Raw genomic sequence first — 25553 nt, 5'->3', positions numbered from 1 at the left:
CCAGTGGATTCAGATCCTTTCACAGTCTGTCTCATGCTGGTGAAGGTGTGAGGTGGGAAAGTGTTAGACTCCATACCTTCTTCAACACCTTGCCGTTGCTCTGCCGCTCGTCCTCCTCTGAGATCAGTTCCCGGGTGCCCAGGCAGTCCCTGTGGGTGAAGCTCTGCACCGAGTGTTCAAACATCTTGTCCAGGGTGTCCACCCCTGGCTGCATGGTGCTGGCCAGCCTCTGGGTGGAGGCCAGCGCCCTGTAGGGCCCCTGGGGCTCGCCCGACACGGAGCAGGCCTTGTCACGGTGGTCCCTCTGGGCCTGAGGGCCCCCGGAGGGAGGCCGGGACCCGGACCCCAGCCAGCCGAGGAGGTAGAAGGGCAGCCGTGTCAAGAGGCCGTATAACCCCACCGTTAGCTGGAAGAGCAGCAGGAGCATGGGGTTCAGGTCCTCCTTCAGCTTCATGCTTCTGAAAGGGCCCTGGGTGTATGTGTGTGTATGTGTGTCTGTGTGTGTGTGTGTGTGAGTGTGTGTGTGTGTGTGTGTGTGTGTGTGTGTGTGTGTGTGTGTGTGTGTGTGTGTGTGTGTCAAGACCAGTAAGGAAGCAGGTGTCTGGTGGAGTCCCAGCAGGCCTGCAGCCAGGATCAGGACAACGCTGGACTAGCCTGGGCCAGAGAAGGGCTGACCGGGGGTAGCTCTGTCCCCTCCTCGCCTCCTATGGCTCTGAGTTAATACAAATAAGTTCTCCTGTGGTTCTCTCGTCTCCAGCCGAGCAGGTCCCTCGCTCGGCCCTTCCTCTGTGAGAGAGCCGGACCTTGGTCTAGACGGTGCTCCCGCCTCCTCGTCTCAAACAGAGGCCCGATTATGCTCCTGGAGGTGAAGAATGAGAGCATCATTGGCACAGCGTAAATCCCTGCTTATGGTCGGAGGTTGGGCAACAATACACACAAATCATGCAAACTCTGTAACGATGAAACAGCGACACAAAGGAAAACAAGGGTTGTGTTCTCGAATGAATGTGGAGGAAGTGGCCCCTCTGACCACATTGTTTCTGTTGAGCAGAGATGCAGGTTTCATCCATTGCTAGCACAACATTGGGCCTGATGTGTGTGAAAGAGCGGAGATGTACGAGTGCTGGATGGTGTTTGATGTGTTTGTTCATGACTGAGTACACAGTATGCTGCTGATAAGAGTCGAGCACCACAGAGAGTACCAGCTTAGTCTCAAGCAAATGGGCTGGAGCCACAGTGCCATTAGAAATTACATTACAGTTATATACCACTCAGGTCACATGGACACATCTCACCTGATGATGAGGTCATTATTTGGACCCTACAAATTGACGGCTGTGGCCGACCAATACACAAGTCACATAATCCATTATTCATAAGTAGGGGTGGGTATTGCCAAAGAAGTCACGATTCGACTCGTATCACGATTCACATGCCACGATGCGATCCTATCACGATGCATCGCGATACTTGAATTATTGCGATGCATTGCGATGCATTGCGAATTTTCACTGAACACTGTTAAAAAAAAATTAAGCCATTACCAGTGGCTGACTGGCTGTGTATGATCTGGATAGTGTGTTCAATTGATAACTCAAAGCAACTCAATTCATACATAGCTGTATTTATTGAAACGACTATTACTGGATACACTGACAAGAAGTGCTAAGGATCTATAAAACTTAAAATAACAAAATAAGGATAATCAGTGCCGTTTACATGGCCTCAGTGGTCCTTTAAACCAATGAAATGAAAACATTCAAACATTTCCCCTTTTGGATGTAGCTGCCATTATAACAACAATATCATTTCATAAACTTAAGAGGACAAACTGATGCCACAAAAAGTGAATAGGCTTTATAAAACTATATAAAAAAATAAAAAAAATAAAAAATCTTTTTTTTTAATTATTCATTTTTTTAAATTAATAATCGATTCTTGGCGTCAACAATCGATGCAGTAGATCGTGAAAATTAGAATCGCGATGCATCGTCATGACGATTATTTGGCACACCCCTATTCATAAGACTGCCACTCATCTCCCCTACCTAGCAGCAGGGACTTCCGTGGTGCAACTCTTCTACAATACTAAAACACACAAAACAGTTCCAACCACATCATTCTCTCTAGCTGCATCAATGAAGGGCTCCTGGGTAAGTGCAGTGCGTGGAGGGTGAGATGAGGTATGAATACATCAGTTCAGTAAACCCTGGTGTCCACTGTAGGAACTGGCCCTCCCCCTCACACCAAGTCCCCCTCTCACAGGGGCTGGGACCTGGAGGTTCCCCATCCGAGTACTACAGAACCAGGGTTGGATTTAGAACTGAGAAATCCTTTTTAATGTAGCTGCAATCAAGGTGACTATAGTGGAGTGGTTCACCTATGCAGTCCTCAAATGGTCCAAGGGCTGATCAGCTGGCTTCCAAAAGAGGAGAATAGAATATATGAATGTATGATTGGATCATGCAAATCCCAGGACTGGGCCTTTAGACATTGGCTCTCTAGACCTGAACCGGGTGGTGACTGCAGTGCCCTTTTTCATTTTCAACAGGGTCGCTTGAGCTAGGCAAATGTTTACATTAAGCCGACAAATGGTATGCATTCAAGTAAGTGTGTGCAATACAAATCTATAGCTTACTTTTTATTTCCTGATTCAAAAACAGTAATATCATGGCTTCACTAAAATATGTAAATATACATAATGGAAAATGGCATTCAAGGGCTGCAGAATGAAGGACCAAATAATTATGGTTTGAGGCTAATGTGTTAGGAACATTCATTAGTTTTATACTTGATTCAAAGAATTACAACTGTATTGTAAAACCATTTGATTTAACTATGCTGCATGAGTGTATAATGTACAAAAAAACTTAATTGGATCATTGGAGCAATATTATGCTATCCTAGAACGTACAATCATGTGTTTGTGTTTTGCATGTGCATGATGTTTGAGTGATTGTGTGTGCGCGTGTGCATGTGCATATCTGTGTGTCTGTGTGGTTGCTGAGGGAGGGAATGTAATTCCTTGTGAATGTAACTTTATGGTTAGCCTCTAAACTAGTAAGCTATGTATTGAGTCAGCCCCTGAACTAGTAAGCTAAATGTTTAGTTAGCCCCTAACCTAGTGAGCTATGTGTTTAGTAAGCCCCTTACCTAGTGAGCTATGTGTTTAGTTAGCCCCTAACCTAGTAAGCTATGTTTAGTTAGCCCCTAAACTAGAAGGCTGTGTTTAGTTAGCTCCTAACCTAGTATGCTATTTGTTTAGTAAGCCCCTAAACAAGTAAGCTATGTATTTAGTTAGCCCCTAAACTAGTAAGCTATGTGTTTAGTTACCCCCTAAACTAGTAAGCTATGGGTTTATTTAGCCCCTAAACTAGTAAGCTATGGGTTTAGTTATGCTGCGATGCATTTGTATGGTACACCAGTACGCCCGACCTGCTCTAGCGAAAATGTGACGTAATTTCATGGCTTGCAGCACTTATAGGGTTTCTGTTTGTCATTGGCTAGTCATTGTTATTGTTAGCTACATTAGCCTCTTTAGCAAACCAGTTCAGAATCCCGAGTGGGACGAGTGGTACCGACCAAAAGGGGGCGCTCCTCTGTGAACTACCGCAAGACAGCTGGGAGATTTACACCTTACGACTTGTACGGGTGGGCGTACCATACAACTGGATCGCACCATTAGCCCGTAACCTAGTAAGCTATGTGTTTAGTTATCCCTTAATTAATAAGCTATGTGTTTAGTTAGCCCCTAACCTAGTAAGATCTGTGTTTAGTTAGCCCTTAAACTGGTACGCTATGTGTTTAGTTAGCCCCTAACCCAGTAAGCTATGTGTTTCTTTAGCCCCTAACCTAGTAGGCTATGCGTTTAGTTAGCCCCCAAAAATAGTAAGGTATGTGATTCCCAATAGAATGCCGGAGCTGAAGCATGATCTCAGTCAAGACAGGGACTTGACTGAGATCATGTGTGTGTGTGTGTGTGTGTGTGTGTGTGTGTGTGTGTGTGTGTGTGTGTGTGTGCGTGCGTGCGTGCGTGCGTGCGTGCGTGCGTGTGCGTGTGTGTGAGTTTGCAGGATAAAATGGACATGCTCTCTCTTTAGAGTATCTCACAATTTGGTGGGCACCAGCAACAGACCAAATTTCCACTGTCTTCCGACCACAGGTAGGTAGGTTCAATCGTGGAAATATTTTCCATAGATTGGTTACATAAAGGTGTTCAGGCAAACATAATAATGCAAATACTAGAACGACATCTGCGTATAACCTGCTCCCAAAGTCACATCGGATCATCCTTGTGAGACAATTGCTCTTTTGTGTATTCACACTCACCCTTTAATACACCTGCAATACACACACACACACATGCACACACACGCACACACACAAAATGAGGAACCATTCAGAGCTCAACACTGACTCAGCTCCAGGGCTGAAGCGGAAACATGATCTCCTCATGGTGCAGAAAACGAGTGAGAACACTCAACTACGTTATTAGGCTGGATTAAAAGAGAAATGTTCCATGATGGTTCCCGTTAAAATGTATTTTTAACGGCCAACTTTCTACCATCCTAGGCTTAGCATTGGGAGGCTGTACCATTAAAAGGGTTGTCAGACAAGCCATGACATTGAGCTATACATTATTCATCCCTGAGTATCATTGAGCACAGCAGCACATTATAGGCGTATGTTGGTCAGGAATAAAGGGCCAGGGTCCATGCTTATAAACCTTTGTAATAAGCATGCATAAAGGAATTGGGCATACCTTCATTTGGACTGTTTTTCACTGTCTGTAGGCTAATAAGCTCCTGACGCATCCAGCACGTCTGTGTATCTGTCTGTGTATCTGCGAGGATAACGGATCAAATTACAAGAATATACAATTCATACCGGGATAGTTCTCGCTGTCGCAGCCTCGGATGCAGACCGAGGTGATGAGCGCAGGTACGGCGGTCAGGCGAACGGCATCAGGCTGCGTCGCTCCCCCGGTGCAGGCGGCTGCGCGGCCGCTCAGGAAGTACGGAAAGGGCTTGATCGTGTCGGTGTGTTCCAGGCCGTCTGATTGGACCAGCTCAGGTGGCGCGTGCCGTGAGCGGCTCAGACCTAGGTCACTTTAGGTCAGAGACACACAGGCAGTACCACGGGAAGTAGGGATGCTGGGGGTGCTGCAGCACCCCCTGTCTGAGGCCCTGTCTTATCACAGAAAACGATCATTTCTAAAAAACTCCGGCCAAAGTGGAGATTTCTGAAAACGCCGGTTTGTCGTTTCAACGGGGAGAAACGGGGTTTTAGGTTCTGAAGCGTCACATTATGCACCAGGAAATGCTTAACGTCATGTGAGCGCCCGCTGTACCGTATTGGTCCGAATATAAACACAAACCCCATTGTAAGACGACCTATATTTGGAAAAAAGATTTGAAAACCAGATCTTGTTTTTATAAATAAATAAATTGTATTCATTGAAATAATATACGAAAATAAAAAGGCATAGAATAAAACACTGCATTGCCACTAAACAGTAGTGCAAATAGGCCGTACTGATGTGTACACCATTCACAAAGACTATTCCTGACACTCCTCTGCCCCGCTGTGTTCGCTCAGGCTGTGGTCCCTCCGCAATGTTTCGGCCCGTGGCAAAGCGAGTCATCCTCGCTGCTGTCCAAGGCATTTTGAGACGCAGCATTTATTTAATGCTCATATGATCCAGTGCTGAAAAAAGTTATATGAAAAAGTGTGAGGGGAGAGGTGGTGCGCTAAACTTGTTCTGTGAGCAGCTGGATGTGAACCATGGTGTGAACACAACCAGGGCCGTAGCACCAAATCCTGGGCCCCTATACTATAGGTACTGTTGGCCCCCCCTGCGCCAGGTTGTTGACGGGGGGGGGGGGGGGGGGGGGGAGAGGTAAAAAAAAAAAGGTAAAATAAAAAAAAAAATTTTTTTTTTTTTTTGGTCATGGGCCCCCCCACAACTGTCCCCTTTGTCCGCGCAGTCCGACGGCCCTGAACACAACGATCGATTTTCGACTGTGCGCGCATGCACTGGTGTAATTGAGCTGCGCTGCTATATATCTTTTTTTTTTTATCAATGTAGCGAGTTGCGAGTCTAGTGCAGGCTGAGTTGTTTTTTTTCCAGCACCCCCTGCTGAGAACACGTTCCCGCGGCTATGCACACAGGCTTTCAAATCAAGCAGGTCCCAGTTTTTAATAAGGTACATACAACTATTATTTATTTTGTATTTCTTGACCAATGTAGACTACGTTGTGTGTTATATCAAACACTCTTTGGCACATGCCACACACACACACACACACACACACACACACACACACACACACACACACACACACACACACACATATATATAACATAACATAACATGACATATATACATATATATTTTTTATATATGTAGGCCTAATGCATTTTCGTGTTTACATTCAAAATGCATGCCTACCTAATTAGTGTATGCGGTAGGTCTGTGTGTTACTCATAATAAGAGGAGTTTCAGAGATAGAAAAGGTCCAGGCCATGGGGCAGGACCCATGAAAACGGACTGGGATGGGCCTTGACCTATGAAAAGGGGTGGGGACACACCTGGGCCTTTCCCAGCGTACAAACGCACTTGCGAGAGCAGCAGTTGCGGTACTTCCCAGAAGAAATCGGTATTCCGCTTTGCTTAAATGTTTAAAAGCAAGATCGTAATTGTGGAAACTTTAGAACTGTGTACAACTATTTCAGCTAATAGTATCAAAGTAAGGATTTGCTAAATAATTGTGATCATGTGTTCGTTAGATGAGCAATATAGATTCCAGTCCCCTGCATGTCTCTCCCTGGGGTGGGTGTGTTCCATTCTAGCAGGGGATATTATTTACCTTACATTTCTTTTGTAAAATGATTGAATGAAAGTTCTGCACAGCAGGGCGTTTTTATCAGATGAAAAATCAGTCAGAAAACAGAACTTAGTTGGTTCAGTTTCAACGCCTTAATTTCCTTGTAGCCTGTCACCTATCATTTTGCTTTATATGAGAAGCACGTTGTATTGCCACTGTATGGAAGCCTATACGCTTGCCCTTATCTAGAGCTGGTTTACCAGTACACAACGTTTAAAACGGAGCAAATTCGATGCCAACAAACTGTTACAACGTAAATCAATAGTAAAGTATGTGATATGATGGTTGATTCGGTTATATTGATTAAAACGTTCATGTTCCGCCATGCTCATGCGCGTCACTGGTGAACCATACGTCACTAACTGGGCAACTCTGTTATCAATGCTTTCAAAACAGCTCGAGGTTTGGAAGCTCTTACGTGTCTTTTCGTAAACCTTCCCTTCTTCCGAAATAAGAGCGTTCAGGAAACGCCCCTCGGAATTGCGTATGCAGGGGTCACCAACCTTTTTAAACCTGAGAGCTAGCCTAGGCCTACTTCATAGGCCTACTGAGTCATACGAAGGGCACCCAGTTTGATACACTCTTCCGAAATAACAAATTTGCTCAGTTTGCCTTTAGTTACATATTATTAATATTGATTAATGATACTCATCTAAGCTATGTGAAGAAACTGATCATGTTAATGATTTCTCACAATAATTATAAACAATGACTTAAAAAAGGTGGGAAAGAGTTGGTCAAGAATGAGGCCCCGTTCACACGAAGCCGAAACGGGCGAAACCGTTACGGTTTCGATCTATCCGGTTTCGAAGTATCTCCGTAAAGACGAAGCCAAGCGAAACCGGGTAGATCTGTAGAAACGCTGTAGTACACATTCCAGGCCCATAAGGGGCGCCTCTTCTGGTACAGAAATCCAGAAGAAATAAGAAGAAGAGGCGAGCATGCGCATAAAGGCTGCCCTTATGCGCATGCTCGCATGTGATTTCTGAGACTCCGCGGGCTTAAGAGCCATTGGCTAGGAGGTCGAGGGGTGGGGCGATGACGTCATGGTTTGCGGTTTCAGTCGGTTTCAGGCGTACAAACGAATCCAAAACGAACCCGGGTAGATTTGAAACCACCTCCGAGGGTGGTTTCAGAAGTTTGCGGTTTCGGTCAGCGGATTCGCCGGCTTCGTGTGTACGGAAGGCCGAACCGTACAAGACCTTTGCGGTTTCGCCATGAAATCGGCTTCGTGTGAACGGGGCTTTGGGCTATTTTCAGAACAGGCCTGCGGGCCCCTCGTCAATATAGTCCTTGCGGGCGCCCTGGTGCCCGCTGGCACTGTGTTGGTGACCCCTGGCGTATGCTATGACATAAAACCAGAAAAATAGATATTTTGTGAGACTAGACTTCATAACAACTACAATTTATGGATACCCGCAGTGACTTCTTTGCGCTACTTTGCTTAATCAGATGAATCAGTTATTATAACTGCTTGCGATGGTTGAACATGAGTGAGAACTTATCAGGTGATGTTAATAATTGTAATCTATAATGTATCGTAATGCAAATGTTGGGGGTTAAGTTCGCCTCTTAGTGCTTGCTGCAAGTTCACTTAATGGGAAACTTCACCCATTACCATTACGTTTTGTACCGTTAAAAACCCACTATTATTTTTGAATGGTTGTGCATCATTCGCTTATTTTCTCCGGAGACCGGAGAGATCCGTAACGATCTCTAACACAACCTGTTTTAAGGGTATGATCCTTGTCTATCCCCACTTTATTGGTTGCATACATGCACGTGACAGTAAGTCACTGCACACACATATTGCATGCATGGAGCAGCCGTAGTGCGGAGATCTCATATCTTTCTGCCTAGGCAAACTATATATATAATAAAATAAATGAAACGGCTCGTGGTCGAGAGCCTACTCACATCGTTCACTTAAAACGTTGTTTGCGACCGACCCATCTGTTGCCAGACAACTTTCTCAGTGGGATTTATAGTCTAGCCCCAATTTTTTTTATTTCTGTTTGTCCATTTGTTTGATTAAAGTCTTAAGTAAATAACGTCTTTATTTCTGGTATAGCAGTCTCTGGCTACAGTTTAATCTGGGGTTTGTGTGTAGAATATCCCGGGTCAAAAAAAACAAGGCTATTTGCAGCATAATGCATAATGCTAACATCAAATTCCATTTGAAGGCTAACGATTAGGGTGCATAAGATATAAAGAACTTAATATCCCAGTGGACCCTCCCCTGAACTTAATGATACTGGTTATGCAGACCTAGAATAAACTATTTTGTATGAAAGCTCAGACATCAGAGCAATGTATAAGGTAACTGCATAGGGAGGATTCTGTTGGCTGTAATTTCATAATTCTAAAATCAGATGTGAGGATGGACGATTCATGTGAGAGGTTTCATAAGAAAACCTTCACGAACCAAAGCTTTTCAAGTTAAACATGAGAAAAGCTAGTAAGTGATATAAGTATAAAGGCATAGGAAAGATTCAACATGACATTTCGTCCAATAATAAGTTAGATTGAGTTCTTCAACTGAAGTCAGTACAATCCCCAGAGGTGGAGCATTATATATGCTGGTATATTGATAAGAGCTTATGCAATGGTTTAAATGGAGGTGGAAGTCTAAAGATATTTTGTAGCCTAAAACAAATCAATAAATACAATTATACTACATTGAATAATCAAAATAATACATATTGATGTGCATGTAATGTAATAAAGACGAGAACTAGTTATAGTATTAGGGGACTACCATCGGTACTAGTGGTAGCCTACTATTACTAGTAGTAACCATCACCAAAAAAATATATGTTATAGGCACTGTGTAACTGCAGGCAGTGTTTTCCTGCTCTGTAAAGTCTTATGTGTAATTCAGTCTTTGACCTCAAGGTGGACTCTCGTATTATTTCTTGTAAATATACCTGTTGTTTTATTTCTTGGGTTTATTCGTTGTTTATCCGCACACTTCCAGAAGCTAGCATTGCAGCTGCAGACAAGCCACGTTTTATATTTGCTAAGGTTTTATATTTTAAGCAATTTTATATTATATCATTGATATACATTTATATATTTTTTGTGATAAATATTATATTGATTTCTTGCTCCCAGCAAATAAAAAGCTTAGATTCCGTCTTTATTTTCTTTTACCGTCAGACACTTCTGCGGACGTCTATGAGCGGCTGAAGGGGTCCTCTTTACAGTCAGGCAGTTTTGCGGACGTCAAGGGGTCCTCTTTCCACGGTGGCTAGGCTAAGGATTAGCTGACAAAATGCCGACTGTTAGCGTGAAACGGGATCTTCTCTTCCAAGCCTTGGGGAAAACGTACAGTGAGTTGCTGTTCTTTAATCTCCACCTTACCACATAGTGAATGCTACTACTACTATGCTAGTATTTTCTACTTTGCCACATTGAATATAGTATTTAAATGATTGCATCATTTCCTGCCTCCTAACCAATCACGGTATAGAGGTGTCCCTCAGCAAGACCCCTGAGGCATAATTATGTCCCTCAGCAAGACCCCTAAGGTATAAAGATGCCCCTCAGCAAGACACCTGAGGTATAGAGGTGTCCATCAGCAAGACACCTGAGGTATAGAGGTGTCCCTCAGGTATAGCGGTGTCCCCCAGCAAGACACGTGAGGTATATAGATGTCCCTCAGCAAGGCACCTGAGGTATATAGATGTCCCTCAGCAAGACACCTGAGGAATAGATGTCCCTCAGCAAGACACCTGAGGTATATAGATGTCCCTCAGCAAGACATCTGAGGTGTCCCTCAGCAAGACACCTGAGGTATATAGATGTCCCTCAGCAAGACACTTGGGGTATATAGATGTCCCTCAGCCAGACACCTGAGGTGTCCCTCAGCAAGACAGCTGAGGTTTCCCTCAGCAAGACACCTGAGGTATAAAGATGTCCCTCAGCAAGACACCTGAGGTATATAGATGTCCCTCAGCAAGACACCTATATAGATGTCCCTCAACAAGAAACCTGAGGTATGTCCCTCAGCAAGACACCTGAGGTATAAATGGGTACTAATTGTAATGTGGGTAGAGTGGCCACATTACAATTAGTACTCTATAATTGCATTCCATTTAAAAGATAGTAGTACCATAGTATAGTACACCAATCAACAGAAACAATGTGTACTTTAAAGTTCCCTTTAACATGCATGTGTCTTAACAGAGACCGTTATCTGTTACAGCGGACGAGGAGTTTGATGAACTGTGCTTTGAGTTTGGACTTGAGTTGGATGAAATAGTAAGTACATGCATATCCTTGTTTAGGTCCAAATAAGAGTATTCACTGTACAGTAAATATGTCGTAATTAATGTTTAAAATGGTCAACAGTAACTAACCCCATGTGACCCCTACAGACCACAGAGAGAGAGCAGATCAGTCGCGAGCAGGGGGACTGCAAGGCATCAGGGGCCTCCGAGGTGGTGCTGTACAAGATCGATGTGCCAGCTAACCGCTATGACCTGCTGTGTCTGGAAGGCATCGCCCGGGGACTGCAGGTCTTTAAGGATAAGTGTGTATACTTCTTTTAATTCACTCCCATCTGGCCACTCTTGCGATTCATGGGCCCACCCAGTGCATATTTATATTCTATAGCTACCTAGCACCACTGCAAGCAACCTTTTTTACAATTTCCATGAAATTAAATTAATGTTGGGCGGCGGGCGCCCATGATCCAATTTTTGAAATGGGCAAATCTGGTAAAAAAAACGTTTTCCAATTCTTCTCAACGCTGATTGGCTATCGCGGCTTTGCGTCACACATAGGAGCGTAAAAAGTTAAATTTTTTGAACTCAAAGCGTTGGTGCGTTGTGAGCGTAGGTGCGTTGGGCGCCTAGTTAGGTGCGTAAAATGCGCCTAACGCGCTGCTTTAGCGCGTGTAACGCATCTACGTGCCTAAACCAATGGTTCCTCATGCAAAAATACGGATTTTCCTCATGCAAAAATACGGGTCCTCCTCAGTGTCTAGGTTACCTGACTGTAGGTAAGACTGTAGCTCAGAGGCTATAGCCTGTTGTTGCTGCTGGGGAGTGGGTCTCGGTGTGGTTCCCTCAGTGGTCTTGAAGAAGCTCCCCAAGGTCTTTTTCTTCTTTGGATGTGTGACATCCTCAGCAGTCTCACCATGCGGATCAGTTTGGCCCAACTCCTTGAAAAGTGAAAAATATGAGTATCAATGATCTAGAATAAAACAAATTTAACGTTGCTTGATTATATTCATAAATTTAATCCACTTAATTTAATTAATTTGTATTAAATGTTGTCTTTATTCATTATAAATACTTACTGCCATGGCTGCATGTGCAGTCCTCCCCATCTCCAAAATCAGCCGGGTTTGGATTGTTCCAACATCGTCCTCACTGGTGTAGCTTAGCTTGAACCGGGGATCCAGCGAAGAGGCCATATTTAGCAGTTCCTGTGTGAGAGGGTCGTTGTACTTGTCGTCCAAGTAGGTCATGATTTTATTCTTGATGGTGCAGGTGAGATCTGACTCATCATCCTGCACTTTAGGATGGAGGACCTGAACAGGTGGACGACAGGCTTCACAAAGGAAACACTGACGTACTTTTCGCTGGAAAGTGCATCAGTGAACTCAGTGAGAGGTTGAAGGGCTTTATTGATGGACTCCAGGATGTCTGTGTCCTGCCAGCTCGGGATGAGGTGTCTGGCCTTTAAGTCATCGGAAAAGACTTGAGCAATGGCCTAGTGCTGCTCCAGGACTCTTGAAATCATAGCCTGCCTTGATCCCCACCTTGTGGGACACTCGGTCTTGAGCGTATGCTTTGGCAGCTTCAGCTCCCTCTGTGCCTCTGCTAGCTGCCTTTTACGCCGCCAGCTGTAAGAGAAGCTGCTTACCAGCTTCTTGCAGTGACCCACTGCTCTGTCAATTCGAGGGTCTTTCATTGCGTTCTCTAAAAAGAAACATGAAATATACATATGTTAAATTAAAGCAAGTTAAACCTTCTCTTCTTGTGTTTTTTAAACAATTGATAAACGACAACCCCAATCATATTATTCAAGATTAAATTAGTATTGTTGTAGGCCTATGTACATTTATTTGGTTAGTTTAGCAGGGATAAGAACAGTCGCTGTATATTATAATTGTTACTTAAAAAGTATTCAAACACATTAACACAATCAGCATTCTTTTTTAAATTTTTATAATTATAATTTTTTTTATTATATATTTTTTTGCTGGTTTGTATCACTTGGCCTAAATCCGAAATATTCCCATATAACGGAAGAAGATCCGCGACGAGGGATGAGCTTTTCGACCTCAACTCCTTCAAACATTGTAGGCCTAATTGTGTTTGTCTTTCAAGGTAATCGGTAGTCTTTTCCAGGCTTCGCGCCGCCGCCGATGTACTCACGCAGTCGCAGACCGCAGGTGTACAGGGAGAGCTTGGTTTGCTTTGCAGCGGAGGTAGAGCGTATACTGCATGGGCGGGGCTCGTTTCTTTTTTCGTTTTCATTTTTTTTGCGGAAGCATTATTTAAAAAAAATATTGCGAAAATATCGCGAGAACACAACATGTCACCGTGGGAAGCCAATATCGTCATCGCGATAAAAATTCGATATATTGTGCAGCCCTACTCTAAAGCGTTCAGTGTGGCCGTACCTGTGGCCAGATTCTGCTGTCAAAATGGTGATGATTTTTTTAATCCAATTTAATTTTAAGGCGGCTACATTAAAAGGAAAAAAAAACAATGAATATGGCAACTGTGTGTTCTGTCTGACCGGTGTTGGGTCCATGTTAATCCCAACCCCAAGTTGTTAGGAGGCTCAGTTTAGGCTGGATAATAGACCGGCAGAACCTATCACTATGGATGAGGTAGAATTCACCATTAAAGTTTTATCATTATGAGGACTGCCACAAAATGTAATTCATGTGGAAGGAACTGGGGACGGCCATTGACTAAGACTAAATGAAAACTGTTGTGCACCGTACCACTGAGTCGGCTCTTGATCTGTGTTGGTCTTGGTGTGAGACAGTCGTAGTCATACCCCCAGCCCACTCTTCTAGTAATAAAACGAATGAAACGGAATGTAACAACTTTAGACCTCTCCTCTGCTACACACAGAAGCGCAGAACTGAACAAAACGCAAAACTACAGCTCCCGAGTCCTCCTGACGTAGCTCGGAATAAGGGTTGGTTTGTTCTCCTTTTGGATTTCTTCGGCAGGGCTCCAGACTAACTTTTTTCACTAGGAGCACTGTTGCCCCTAACTGAAAATTTTAGGGTCGCAACCAGAAATTTTCGGGGCACACTCTGTTAATCAACATGCTAACCAAATATTCACATTTTTATTTTCACTGTATAACTCATAGATATTTTGATAATAGATGCAGAAATTACAATGTGCTTTTTCAAATTCGGCATCACATTTTATTGTGATTCTCATCTATCCCAACGGTTTCCGGGCGTGCGTTCGCATGCGTGCGCGGAAGCGACAGTTTCCTATGAGGGGCCGTTTAGGACATAACTAATTGAGACACTCTCACACACATACCTATGAAACACTCTTACACTCACTACTGAAACGCTCACACACTCACTACTGAAACACTCACACATACATACATACTCTTCTGAAACACTTACACATACATATGAGAAACACACACGCATACATACATACCTCTGTGGCATATACACATACATATGAAATGCTTACATTCATACAAGTGAAAAATGTATACGTATCTATCTGAAACACTCATATGTGCAAGCACATATTTGTATAAATGTTTCAAATGTATGAATACGTTTTTCAGTTATATGTATGTATGCTCTTACATGAGGATGTGCAAGCGTTTCACATGTAGTATTCATACCAGTAATTTCAGTAGTGACGGTGAGAGCGTTTCAATAGTGAATGTGAGAGTGTTTCATAGGTATGTGTGCATGAAATTCCAAGGTCAAGGTTGGCATTTAAACCGGAAGGCGGGAACAAAAAGTGCCGGTTTCTAAGCCAACGGTGAAGAGCGTGACATTTCAGCCAATCTAAGCCAACGGTGAAGAGCGTGACTGACATTTCAGGTTTTTTGTGTTATTGAATATGAATATGAAGGCGCAACTTTTAATTATTTTGATCAGTCTGGAGGCTTTATTTGTAATTGGCAATCGCGATGAAATCGTATATTTTCTAAATAGGGTACGTATAAATGTTTCACTTGTATGAATGTAAGCATTTCATGTGTATGTGTATATGCCACAGAGGTATGTATGTATGTGTGTGTGTTTCTCATATGTATGTGTAAGTGTTTCAGAAGAGTATGTATGTATGTATGTGTGTGTTTCAGTAGTGAGTGTGTGAGCGTTTCAGTAGTGAGTGTAAGAGTGTTTCATAGGTATGTGTGTGAGAGTGCCTCAATTAGTTATGTCCTAAACGGCCCCTCATAGTTTCCGTCTCCATTGAGAATGCATTATCAATTTATCAGACAACACAAACGGCTCCCGTATGAAAAGCCTTTTATGGCACCTGAGGCAGAGTCCTGCATTGGTTCGGGTGACCCGCACAATTTGGATGAAACGAGTCGGGTTGGACGCCTGAACTGTCTGTCGGTCGGTTTTGCGTTAGCGAGCAAGACTTCTCCGGTGCTGGATAGTGAATCAGGAGCAGAGGAGTTAACCGAAACCGTCAACAGTGGATGATGGCCTTTTTTCGCAGAGCAATCTAAAGCACCACACCAAACACCAGATGGCGTAATTCCCCGGTGTTTCATCTGATGTTTTTAATTTTCCATTGGTTGCGGGTCGGGCGTCGATATCAATTTATAGTGGGTCTGGTCGGGTGCGGGATGTAATTCGCGCTACTGTCGGAAAACGGGTCTGATGCGGTTTGATGTATTGCGGGTACGGGCGGTTGCAGGGTTTGTAAAATAAGACCCGTGGAGGAATGACTGGCACTGGCACACTAGCCGAAGGTCGGAAGAACGAGTCATTAGTTTGCTTGCTCATTGTAAACGCACTTAGCAGGTTGTGAAATCTTTCGGCTTCATGGGGACAGGGCCTTAAAGGCCGATATATGCTCTGTTTTAGACGTAACGCGTAAGCACGTAAGATACATAACCCCCCCTTGCGCAGTAAAATATCCCCCCTTAAGGCGGCTGCATGCTTCAGCGTTGGTGTTACGTTGTTGCGCAAAATTTACTCAAAGCAATTCATGCTCCCTTTTAGGTTGCGCGTGTTGCCAAGCAATTTACCGCCAGAACAGTAGGTGGAGTAATATGTGGAGTAAAGTTTTTCGTTGAAGACGACCTCGAGAATGACGTCTTTGTCTGTGGGAGTCGTTGGTTTGTTTATGTGCCAGATCGTGTTCTCCCCATACACAGTGAATGATGGCAACAGACAGAGGAACAGGGGTGATGAAGTTGTTGATCATTGGGGTTGTATAAATGTGCATATCTCTCTACATTTTAAAACGACATAATGTGTTGGCAGCAAAGTTAACTTCACTTCACGTTAATGCTTTTGTATATGAGCCTGCCGGGTCGTCCTTGCCTTCTGGCTTTTAAAAATGGCGGTATGAATACAGGAAATGTTATACTCCAGACAGGAAGTAGTAACCAGACCAGCAGACCAATCGCAGGCTGCGAGGCTCGCGTAAAAGCTTACGTAATAAATGACGCAAGTCTAGAAAAATCGCCCGACGCACGCAAGACGTGAGAAGTCGCGCAAGGGGTGCGCAAGGGCGCGCAAGGGCCTCTTGCGCTTGCGCTTACGCTTACGTAACTGAGCATAAATCGGCCTTTACGTGCTTAAATGCGTCGGCCCAAATTCCTGACTATGCGACTAAAACACTACGGCCCTACGCAGCTCGCAAAGACTGTGATTGGCCAGCTAACCACATCCTTTCAGGAGTCTCACATTTCTGTTTTTTTCAGCATAATAGCGCCATTTTTAAAAGGCCGTGACAGAAGCGAATGAAGAATTTTGAAGAAGGAGAAGAAGAAAACACAAGAACGAATTATGATAATTATAAACAGTACCGCGGGAAGTAGGGGTGCTGGGGGTGCTGCCGCACCCCCTGTCTGAGGCCCTGTCTTATCACAGAAAACGATTATTTCTAAAAACTCCGGCCAAAGTGGAGATTTCTGAAAACGCCGGTTATGTGTTGTGTCAACGGGGAGAAACGGGATTTTAGGTTCTGAAGCGTCACATTATGCACCAGGAAATGCTTAACGTCATGTGAGCGCCCGCTGTACCGTATTGGTCCGAATATAAACACAAACGCGACCTATGTTTGGAAAAAAGATTTGAAGACCAGATCTTGTTTTTATAAATAAATAAATTGTATTCATTGAAATAATATACGAAAATTAAAAGGCATAGAATAAAACACTGCATTGCCACTAAACAGTAGTGCAAATAGGCCGTACTGATGTGTTCACAAAAGACTATTCCTGACACTCCTCTGCCCCGCTGTGTTCGCTCTGGCTGTGGTCGCTCCGCACTGTTTCGGCCCGTGGCAAAGCGGGTCATCGTCGCTGCTGTCCAAGGCATTTTGAGACGCAGCATTTATGTAATGCTCATATGACCTAGTGCTGAAAAAAAGTTATATGAAAAAGTGTGAGGGGAGCGGTGGCGCGCTAAACTTGTTCTGTGAGCAGCTGGATGTGAACCATGGTGTGAACACAACGATCGATTTTCGACTGTGCGCGCATGCACTGGTGTAATTGAGCTGCGGTGCTATATATCTTTTTTATCAATGTAGCGAGTTGCGAGTCGAGTCCAGGCTGAGTTTTTTTTTCCAGCACCCCCTGCTGAGAATACGTTTCCGCGGCTATGATTATAAACAGGGTGCGATTTGCCGGTGGGGATGGTGGGGATTATCCCCCCCTCTGGTTTACACGTCCTACCCTCTGCTGAATTATTTTTATCCTCGGTGGGGATAAAAATGATCCCCCCCACCCAAAGTATTTTCACCATTACATCGTAATAATTAACAACCAAAATACACAGGGTCCGTCTTCATTTTGATTGTGCTGTGATTTTGATCTACCGGGAGCGAGTCAGAGGCGTCGCGCGTGAGCGCAGGCTGGATGACAACGGGATAATCTCTGCCGCCGCCGCTCTAAATCCATCAAACTGGCCATCTGATGAAGACGAGCGCATCCTCTACGGCGATGAAAAACTTCTCGCCATACACAAAACTCTTGCTGTTGAGGCCGCAACCAGTCCCATACTCCTGAAGGAGTTCGATGAGTTTAAATGTCACGGTGTCACAGGAGAGAGCATGCGCAAAGTTCTCACCGCTGTCTCCACGCTCCTAGTGTGCACAGCCGAGTGTGAAAGAGGTTTCAGCGCCATGAACCACATTCTTGCAGATGGCAGAAACAGAATGAATGTGTCCACACTGCACAATCTGCTTTTCATCTCTGTAAATGCACCAGATGTTGCTTCCTTCCCGGCCCGCAGATTTGCAGAGATGTGGTTGAAGCAGGGTCACCACGCTGCTATCGATCCGCCAACAGGAAAGCAAAAAAAAGAGGCTGAAGTGCGTCATCAGAGCGGACTGTTTTCGTAGTCTGACCTATAGTCTACCCGATTAACCCATAAAATAAAAAAAAAACGTCTTGACAGCACATTGTGGTATTTCATATTTTCTGTTGAACTGATATCGGGAAAAAAAAATATATTTTTTTTTATTTGGCACATTTAAAAACAATTTTAGCTATGAGAAAATATTTCTGCAAATGCAGTGGTTAAGTTCACGTTCAAAATAGGCCTACCGCCTACGTTATGAAGCCTAAGTGTAAGGTTTAGATACACAAGGTCACAAGATCAACTGTTTTCATAAGTTTTCACACTGTTGTGTGGTTATTTTTCCTGAATAAAATGTCTCTCAAAATTATCCCCCCCTCTGGTTTTTTCACAAATCGCACCCTGATTATAAATATAAACAAGCCAGCGATTTCCACTTCCACGCCCACAGATTCGTTCGTTGCTCCACCTACTGTTCTGGCGGAGAATCCCCTTGCAACACGCGCAATCCTTAAGGAACCTTACGGGAACCATAAATCAAAACTTGTCTAAAACAAGTCCCTTGTGTAAATTACGTGCTTACGTCTCTGCGTCTAAAACGACCCTAAATAGGCCTTAAGGCAAACGCACGTTCACCAAGTCGGGGAGACAGCGCCGGGCGAATTGCGCCACTATTTGACAATGGATCGTGGATGCCTGGGCTGATATATCAGTCTCAACTGTGGTCCGAGCTTTCACGAAGGCAGGAATATGAACTGCCAGGCAACAGCAGCGACACTGACTCGGATAATGACGAGAGGGAGCCGGGCGTGTTGGATGCCGTACTCGCCCAACTGTTCAATTCGGATACTGAAGAAGAAGAATTCGAGGGATTCGTGGACGGGGAATGAACTGAAAAACTGAGCTTTAAGTGTTATACGTAACTGAACAATGTTGAGTTATGCACTAACGTTTGAATTAGCGGTATCAGACTGTTTCTTTTACGTGTTTACAACTGAACAAGGCTGGGAGATATTGTTAATATGCACATTAACATTTGAACATCGTTACCATGGGAGTTAACAGAGTTGTAGAACGCTTAATAAAGTTTGACTTTATCTGACTGTTTCGTTGACATTCCCTTTAGCACAGCTCGGTATAGTCGATGCATAACGCAACCCCAGTCAAATGTTTGACTGCAGTATCATCTATTCTATGCGCCTTATAATCCGGTGCGCCCTATATATGAAAAAAGTTCTAAAATAGGCCATTCATTGAAGGTGCGATTTATAATCCGGTGCGCCTTATAGTGCGGAAAATACGGTAATATGATATTATGTAGATATAGAGCTCCAGGACTCCCGCCGGAGCACCCGAAATGAGTTAGAATATTTACAAAACACGGCCAAAGGCTGTGTGTGCCTCGCCATTGCGAATGGTACCGTGGCCGCAAGCTGCTCAGGGACACAACCCCACCCTCCTCCTTGACCCGCCTCTCTCCTCCTCATTTAAATTAAAGCTACAGTCACCGAAACGGTGCGTTTTGGGAAAGCTCAATGTGCGACTGGCTTTCAGTGGCTGTAATTTTGCACCACGGCTGAATTTTGGGAACGCCTTCAAGTGCTGTGTTAGGGGCCCACTAATATCTATATTAAAGCATCCATAAAGAAGCATGCCAGGGGACCTTTAAATAAACATTCTGTAATGAATTGAAGCTTGGAATCCGAACTAAATCATGTTAACCTGTTTTTAAATTAATTGACATTTATGTTCAAGGGCCACGTTTCCCGAAAGCATCGTCAGCCTAAGTGAAGTTCGTCGTACAAAGCATTGTACAGTTTTCACACCGTTTCCCGAAAGCATTGTTACATAACGAACGTCACGAAAACACTCATAGCTAATGAGGGCTCCAGGGGTACTCGTAGGGTGCTATGAACATCGTTACTATAGCCTCAGTGGAGTCACCAGCTGGACATTCCATGGTATTGGATGTGTTTTTATTAAAGGGGACATATTATGAAAACAAAACTTTTCCTGGGATTTGGGGTGTTGTTTTGGGTCTCTGGTGGTCCCATACGCATACAACCTTTGAAAAAAGTCTGTACATGATCTTTTGAATGAGATATGCATTTCTGAAAGTACCCCGCCTACAGTTACCAAACAAGCGAGTCAGTTTCGGCACCCCATCCTACGTAGGAAGGGGGCACAGAATATTACCTCCCACTTCCCCACTCCTCTCCAATCGGAGCATAGCTAAGATTTTGTGGACCAGTGGACGAGCAGCTCCGGCGGGAGAAACTCTGCGGTTTCCCCGGGAGTACAATCTAAGCTCCGGGATCACAATCCCTGTCACTTTCTGCCGGACTGCCGCCGAAGCTTCGGCGGCAATCCAGAGGAGGAGACATGGACGAGAAAGGGATTGTACTCCCGGAGCTGAGCTGCCGGACTGCCGGCGGGGGTACGGCGGCAGTCTGGCCGCCGTCGAAGCCGTCCGGCCGCTGCCAAAGCTTCGGCGGCAGTCCGGCAGCTTCGGCGGTGTACTCCGGGAGCTGAACTGCGGCCGTAGCTTTCCGGCTGCTCCGGCGGGCTGTACTCCGGGAGCTGCACTGCACTGCAGCCGAAGCTGGCAGGTCCGGCAGGCAAAGGTCTCGGCGGCAGTCCGGCAGCTCCGCTCCCGGAGTACAATCCCTTTCTCCATGTCGCGGTTCATGGACTTCAGAGAATCAAGGGCAAAGTCAAGGCCGAGATATCCCCCACTACGAGTCTTCACTTGTGGAAGTGCCAGAGACATCAGACGCAGTCTGACACAAAGCTTTTGGGTACGATATTAGATATAATATTATATAAATACTATTGCTGTCAAGCGATTAAAATATTTAATGTGAAAAAAAATTATATGCTAAATATCCCTTGATTTCTTTGTCCCATTATTTTTTCTCATTTTAATGCTCTTATCAACATGGAGATGTGCATCGGCTTGCCTTGTGCAAATGTTTTTTTATTGACAACATTGGCATATACTGATCAAAACAGGACGATACAAAAAAAAGCCTATAGTGCAAAAGATGAACATACAAACATACTGCCTTGAACATAGCAGTCAGGCTACTGCTTCTTCGTTTTGAGTCAAATAAAAAAATAAAAAAATTGCGTTGATCGCGCGATAAAAATATTAACGCTGTTAAAATTGGTTTGCGTTAACGCCGTTAATAACGCGTTTAACTGACAGCACTAATAAATACCCATATATAATATTATTATAATATTATATTATATGATATAGAGCTCCAGGAGTCCGCAAACGGCAACAATCCCTTCTCCTCCATGCTGTGGTTCAGTCTGACAGCTCATTGTTCAATGGGCAGCAGCTCATTTACATTAAAGCTACAGATACCAGAAACGGCGCACTCTGAAGGGACTGAAACAAAGGGGAATAGCGGTAGGCGAGATGTTTTTCCCTTAAAGCTATTTCCAGCAAACAGCTTCAAAAACATGTTTTCTGGAACTCAAATACTATGTTCACTTGATGGGAAAACACCATAATATGTCTCCTTTAAAACACATCAAATACCACTGAATGTCTAGGTGGTGCAATTTCGCAATACCCCAAAAACAGTGGTTACCGCCGATATATTACTCGTAGACTGTTAGATTTAAACAGCAAAGACAGAGACATGTTAGAAGTCAACAACAACATAATTTATTGCAGCATTTGAAAATTCCAAAAATACATGCGCAGACGAAATGTACCGATCAAACGCCATGTCACAAGGCAACACTATCACAAGGCATATAATAAAATCAAATGATTCCACTGCTCTAGTGTGGGAGGACGCTTTCGAGCTGCACTTGCTGTCTCCCTCTGATTTTAATTCAACCAATGTGGTTAAAATGTCCTCATATTGATCAATGACAGAAGACATACTGCACATGAATCATGCTAAGACCAGCGGGTGTCGGAGAATTTCTGCATGCGTTTTTTGTTGCGATTGTTTGCCGTAAAGCACTGGCACTTCGGTGAGGCTGTGATGAAGTTCACTATTTATTGGACCCTGTCTAGACAGTTTTGAACATCCCTGACCTGGAGTGCACAATCGGCAAGTTGAGTGTGTATAACCGAGGGGGTAAAATCGCCCGTCGTCACGGCACAGTCTTTCTTGGTTCACTGGAGAATGCGGGGTTTCGCACGTAGACTATACCTCTTTATAATAATTTGCATACTCCTGAATGTTAATTTTTTTTTATGAATGGAGACACCTGCATGCAAGAATGACATTTCATCTGAGTGTAGGCTACAAGCGTGATTAACTATTGACAAGTGCAAAAAGATCTACATATTCCTTATTTTGCTGACCACTTGTTTTTTATCCCGACATAACCCGACATAACCCTCGTAAGGACAGTGCGTCTCTCTCGTAGATCGCACCTTCTTTCAACGTCATTGTTTAGTATGACTGCATCGCCTTCTCTCCCATGATGATCAGTAGCTCGCGGATTTCACTGTCTCTCCAGTTAGTACTGCTCATTGCTCTGTTGTCTCTGTGGAGACAGCGCAGCAACACCTCTACCCAAGCTATTTTTAATTTGTCATATGGAATTATTTGAGGGGGGAAAATGCTGTGAAAATTGTACGCACGGTGCGTTCAGGATTAGGACTGATATAGCATATGTTGGCCTAGGCCTAATTAATTGTTTCATATTTGTAGCATTCATATTATTGCAGTCTATTGTTGTCGTAGGATACTCTGTTGTTGGCCTTGATGGGGAGATATTTTTTTGCTGCCACAAAATAAACAGTTTCATCAACATTCCTGCGTCTCCCCCTCCTACAGAGCACATTTCAGCACCGTGTCAGTGGACAGTTAGCCCACGAACGTCGTTAGAGCAGTGCACGCCTGTTCATGTTAAGAGGAGTTTCGGGAAACGCTCGAAAGAAATCTGAAAAGGTTCGCAAGATCCTTCGTGAGAATGATCGTACGAGCGTGGATCCATCGTTATCGGGAATCGGGGCCCAGAGCTAAATATGATTGTGTTTTCGTTCCTGTTAAAATGTGTCGCGCGTGCGCAGATGATGCCCCATCATAACGGACAATCTGACAGCATTAAGTTATATCATCATTAGCATGGCACCACCAAAAAAACGTAAAAGGGATGAAGGACAAAAAGGTATTTCAAGGTTCTTCCTAAACACGGTGCCAAACGAGAGTACAGGTGGGGAAGAAGGGCGAGTGACGGGTGTGGAGGAACACGTCAGAGGGGCAGAGGGAGGAGATCATTATCTCCTCCCAACACTTGTCCGTGTTGAATCATTATCAACTTGTGATGGCTAAGCAAGTGTTTTATACGGAAATAACCAACAAATACTCTAGCATCCCGTGAAAAATGTGTAACAAATCACACTATCAGCTCTTACCACCGGGCCTAAAAAAAATTCTAGGGGAAACACTGGTTACTATACTACTATAGCTAATTAGATAGGCTCTTGGTTTATAAACTTTTCGTCTATACCCTACACACATGTGGTTAATGGCCACTAGACAGAACGCCAGCTAGGAGAAGGGAAGTTGGATGATCATGGAGCTGGAAGTGTGCCTTGCATTGCAAATCTCTCGAGTCGCTTTGGATGAAAGCGTCAGCAGAATCCTCAATGTAAATGTATTACTGAGAGCATGGTGGACTCGCGCGGAGGTGTTGTGATTGACATGAATATCTTCTGTGTTCCAGGATGGAGGCTCCGCGCTACCGACGTGTGAGCCCAGCCAGTGGAGAGCCTCAGAGGCTTCTTGTGACTTCAGAGGTGGGTGGATACAATGAACCAAACGGAGAATGAATATGAACAAGGGGTGGGAATCACAGGTTACCTCATGATGTGATTCGCAATACACATACCTGCAAACTTGTCGCTTTTCGGCGACAATTACCGTTTTCTTGGTCAATTGGGTCATACACGTGAATTGCGTAGAACCAGAATTATTTTTTAGGTGCAGGGGAGGCTGCCCTTCATATGCATGCCATGCAGGCTAGAATTGCGAAACATTATTGGATAATTCTTATAATAGACATTTCTCTGGGCCAATCGGAATCTCAGCACTTGCTTCAGAATCTTGAAGCACACAGCGCCGACTGAGCTCGCCTTTGGATGAGACTCCTGGCTACCGCGCGAGTCTGATGGAAACTCTTAACGTCAATTTGAAGTTGGGTATAAATGGTATAGAAGGTACACCAGTGTGAATTTGCGCTACGGTATGGATTTTGACGTTACCGTGTGACCGGTAGACAGTGTTGAATGTAACGCGTAACAAAATAAGTCACGCGTTAATACAGTAATCTAACTACTTTTCATGTAAAAAGTAAAGTTACGCGCAACTACTGAAAATATGGTATTTCAATTCGGCACTACGTTGCTTTTCCCAGATTTGACAGCGATACTGCATTCTCAGGAAGTATGCTATTGGCCAGGTGCACAAGAACTTAACGTCCGGGTTTTCTGTGGTGGGCACGACTGTTTCCGGTTGTAGTGGAGATGCAGTAACATTTCATCTCAGATCTACTTTACAATTTGTAGAAGGTTACGCTAGATGAATGCTTTTATTAATTGGTAGCACAAAATAAATGTGCTTTCTACAACATAAATTTAAAACTTGTAGATATAGATATCTGTATATAGATACATTTAGAGATGGATAGATTTAGAGATAGATAGATAGATCGATTTAAAAGTAAAAAAATAAGTATTCTCCCTTCTCCCTAATGACTGCATTAACCTCTGTATTTCTGTAGATCCCTTAGACCAGTCATACTCAAGTAGCGGCCCCCGGGCCTTTTGTGGCCCGCGGGGTGTCTATTAATGGCCCTCGAGCTGTTTTGAAAAGTTTTTTTATTTATAAAAAAAAAATAATAATAATAAAATCGTGCTGGGCGCTCTTATTTTGAAACCGCGCGCCGCGATCTCAATACGAGGCTGGGGGTTGCAACGATAAACAGATAGCACTCCAGCCCACAGACCGCTCCAGCCCTCCCAAACTCGAGGCAGACAGTCCATCTCAGCAGCAGTCAAGGCCGATTTAGGGTTGTTTTAGACGCAGAGACGTAAGCACGTAATTTACGCAAGGGACTTGTTTTAGACAAGTTTTGATTTACGGTTCCTTTAAGGTTCCTTAAGGATTGCGCGTGTTGCAAG

General features: G+C 44.0%; 2 protein-coding genes across 4 annotated transcripts in view; one reads left to right on the top strand and one right to left on the bottom strand.

The window, feature by feature from the left end:
• Positions 1–5188, bottom strand: part of acsl3a (acyl-CoA synthetase long chain family member 3a) — a 33846-nt gene extending 28658 nt beyond the window's left edge. The window contains exons 1-2 of one of the 2 annotated variants that reach the window (XM_030380434.1): positions 4763–5188; positions 77–859 (exon numbers count right to left, since the gene is read on the bottom strand). In XM_030380434.1, coding sequence (XP_030236294.1) covers positions 77–454 — 378 coding nt within the window. In that variant the 5' untranslated portion in view covers positions 455–859; positions 4763–5188. The remainder of the gene's footprint in view (positions 1–76; positions 860–4762) is intronic. The other variant, XM_030380433.1, reaches the window with a different exon arrangement.
• Positions 5189–10079: 4891 nt separating this feature from the next.
• farsb (phenylalanyl-tRNA synthetase subunit beta) overlaps positions 10080–25553 on the top strand; it is a 34650-nt gene continuing 19176 nt past the window's right edge. For both annotated transcript variants that reach the window (XM_030380428.1, XM_030380429.1), the window contains exons 1-4: positions 10080–10220; positions 11096–11151; positions 11268–11422; positions 24098–24170. In XM_030380428.1, coding sequence (XP_030236288.1) covers positions 10163–10220; positions 11096–11151; positions 11268–11422; positions 24098–24170 — 342 coding nt within the window. In that variant the 5' untranslated portion in view covers positions 10080–10162. The remainder of the gene's footprint in view (positions 10221–11095; positions 11152–11267; positions 11423–24097; positions 24171–25553) is intronic.

This window comes from Gadus morhua, chromosome 16 (genome assembly GCF_902167405.1).
Source record: "Gadus morhua chromosome 16, gadMor3.0, whole genome shotgun sequence".
Classification (NCBI taxonomy): Eukaryota; Metazoa; Chordata; class Actinopteri; order Gadiformes; family Gadidae; genus Gadus; species Gadus morhua.
This window is presented reverse-complemented; position numbering and strand designations above follow the sequence as displayed.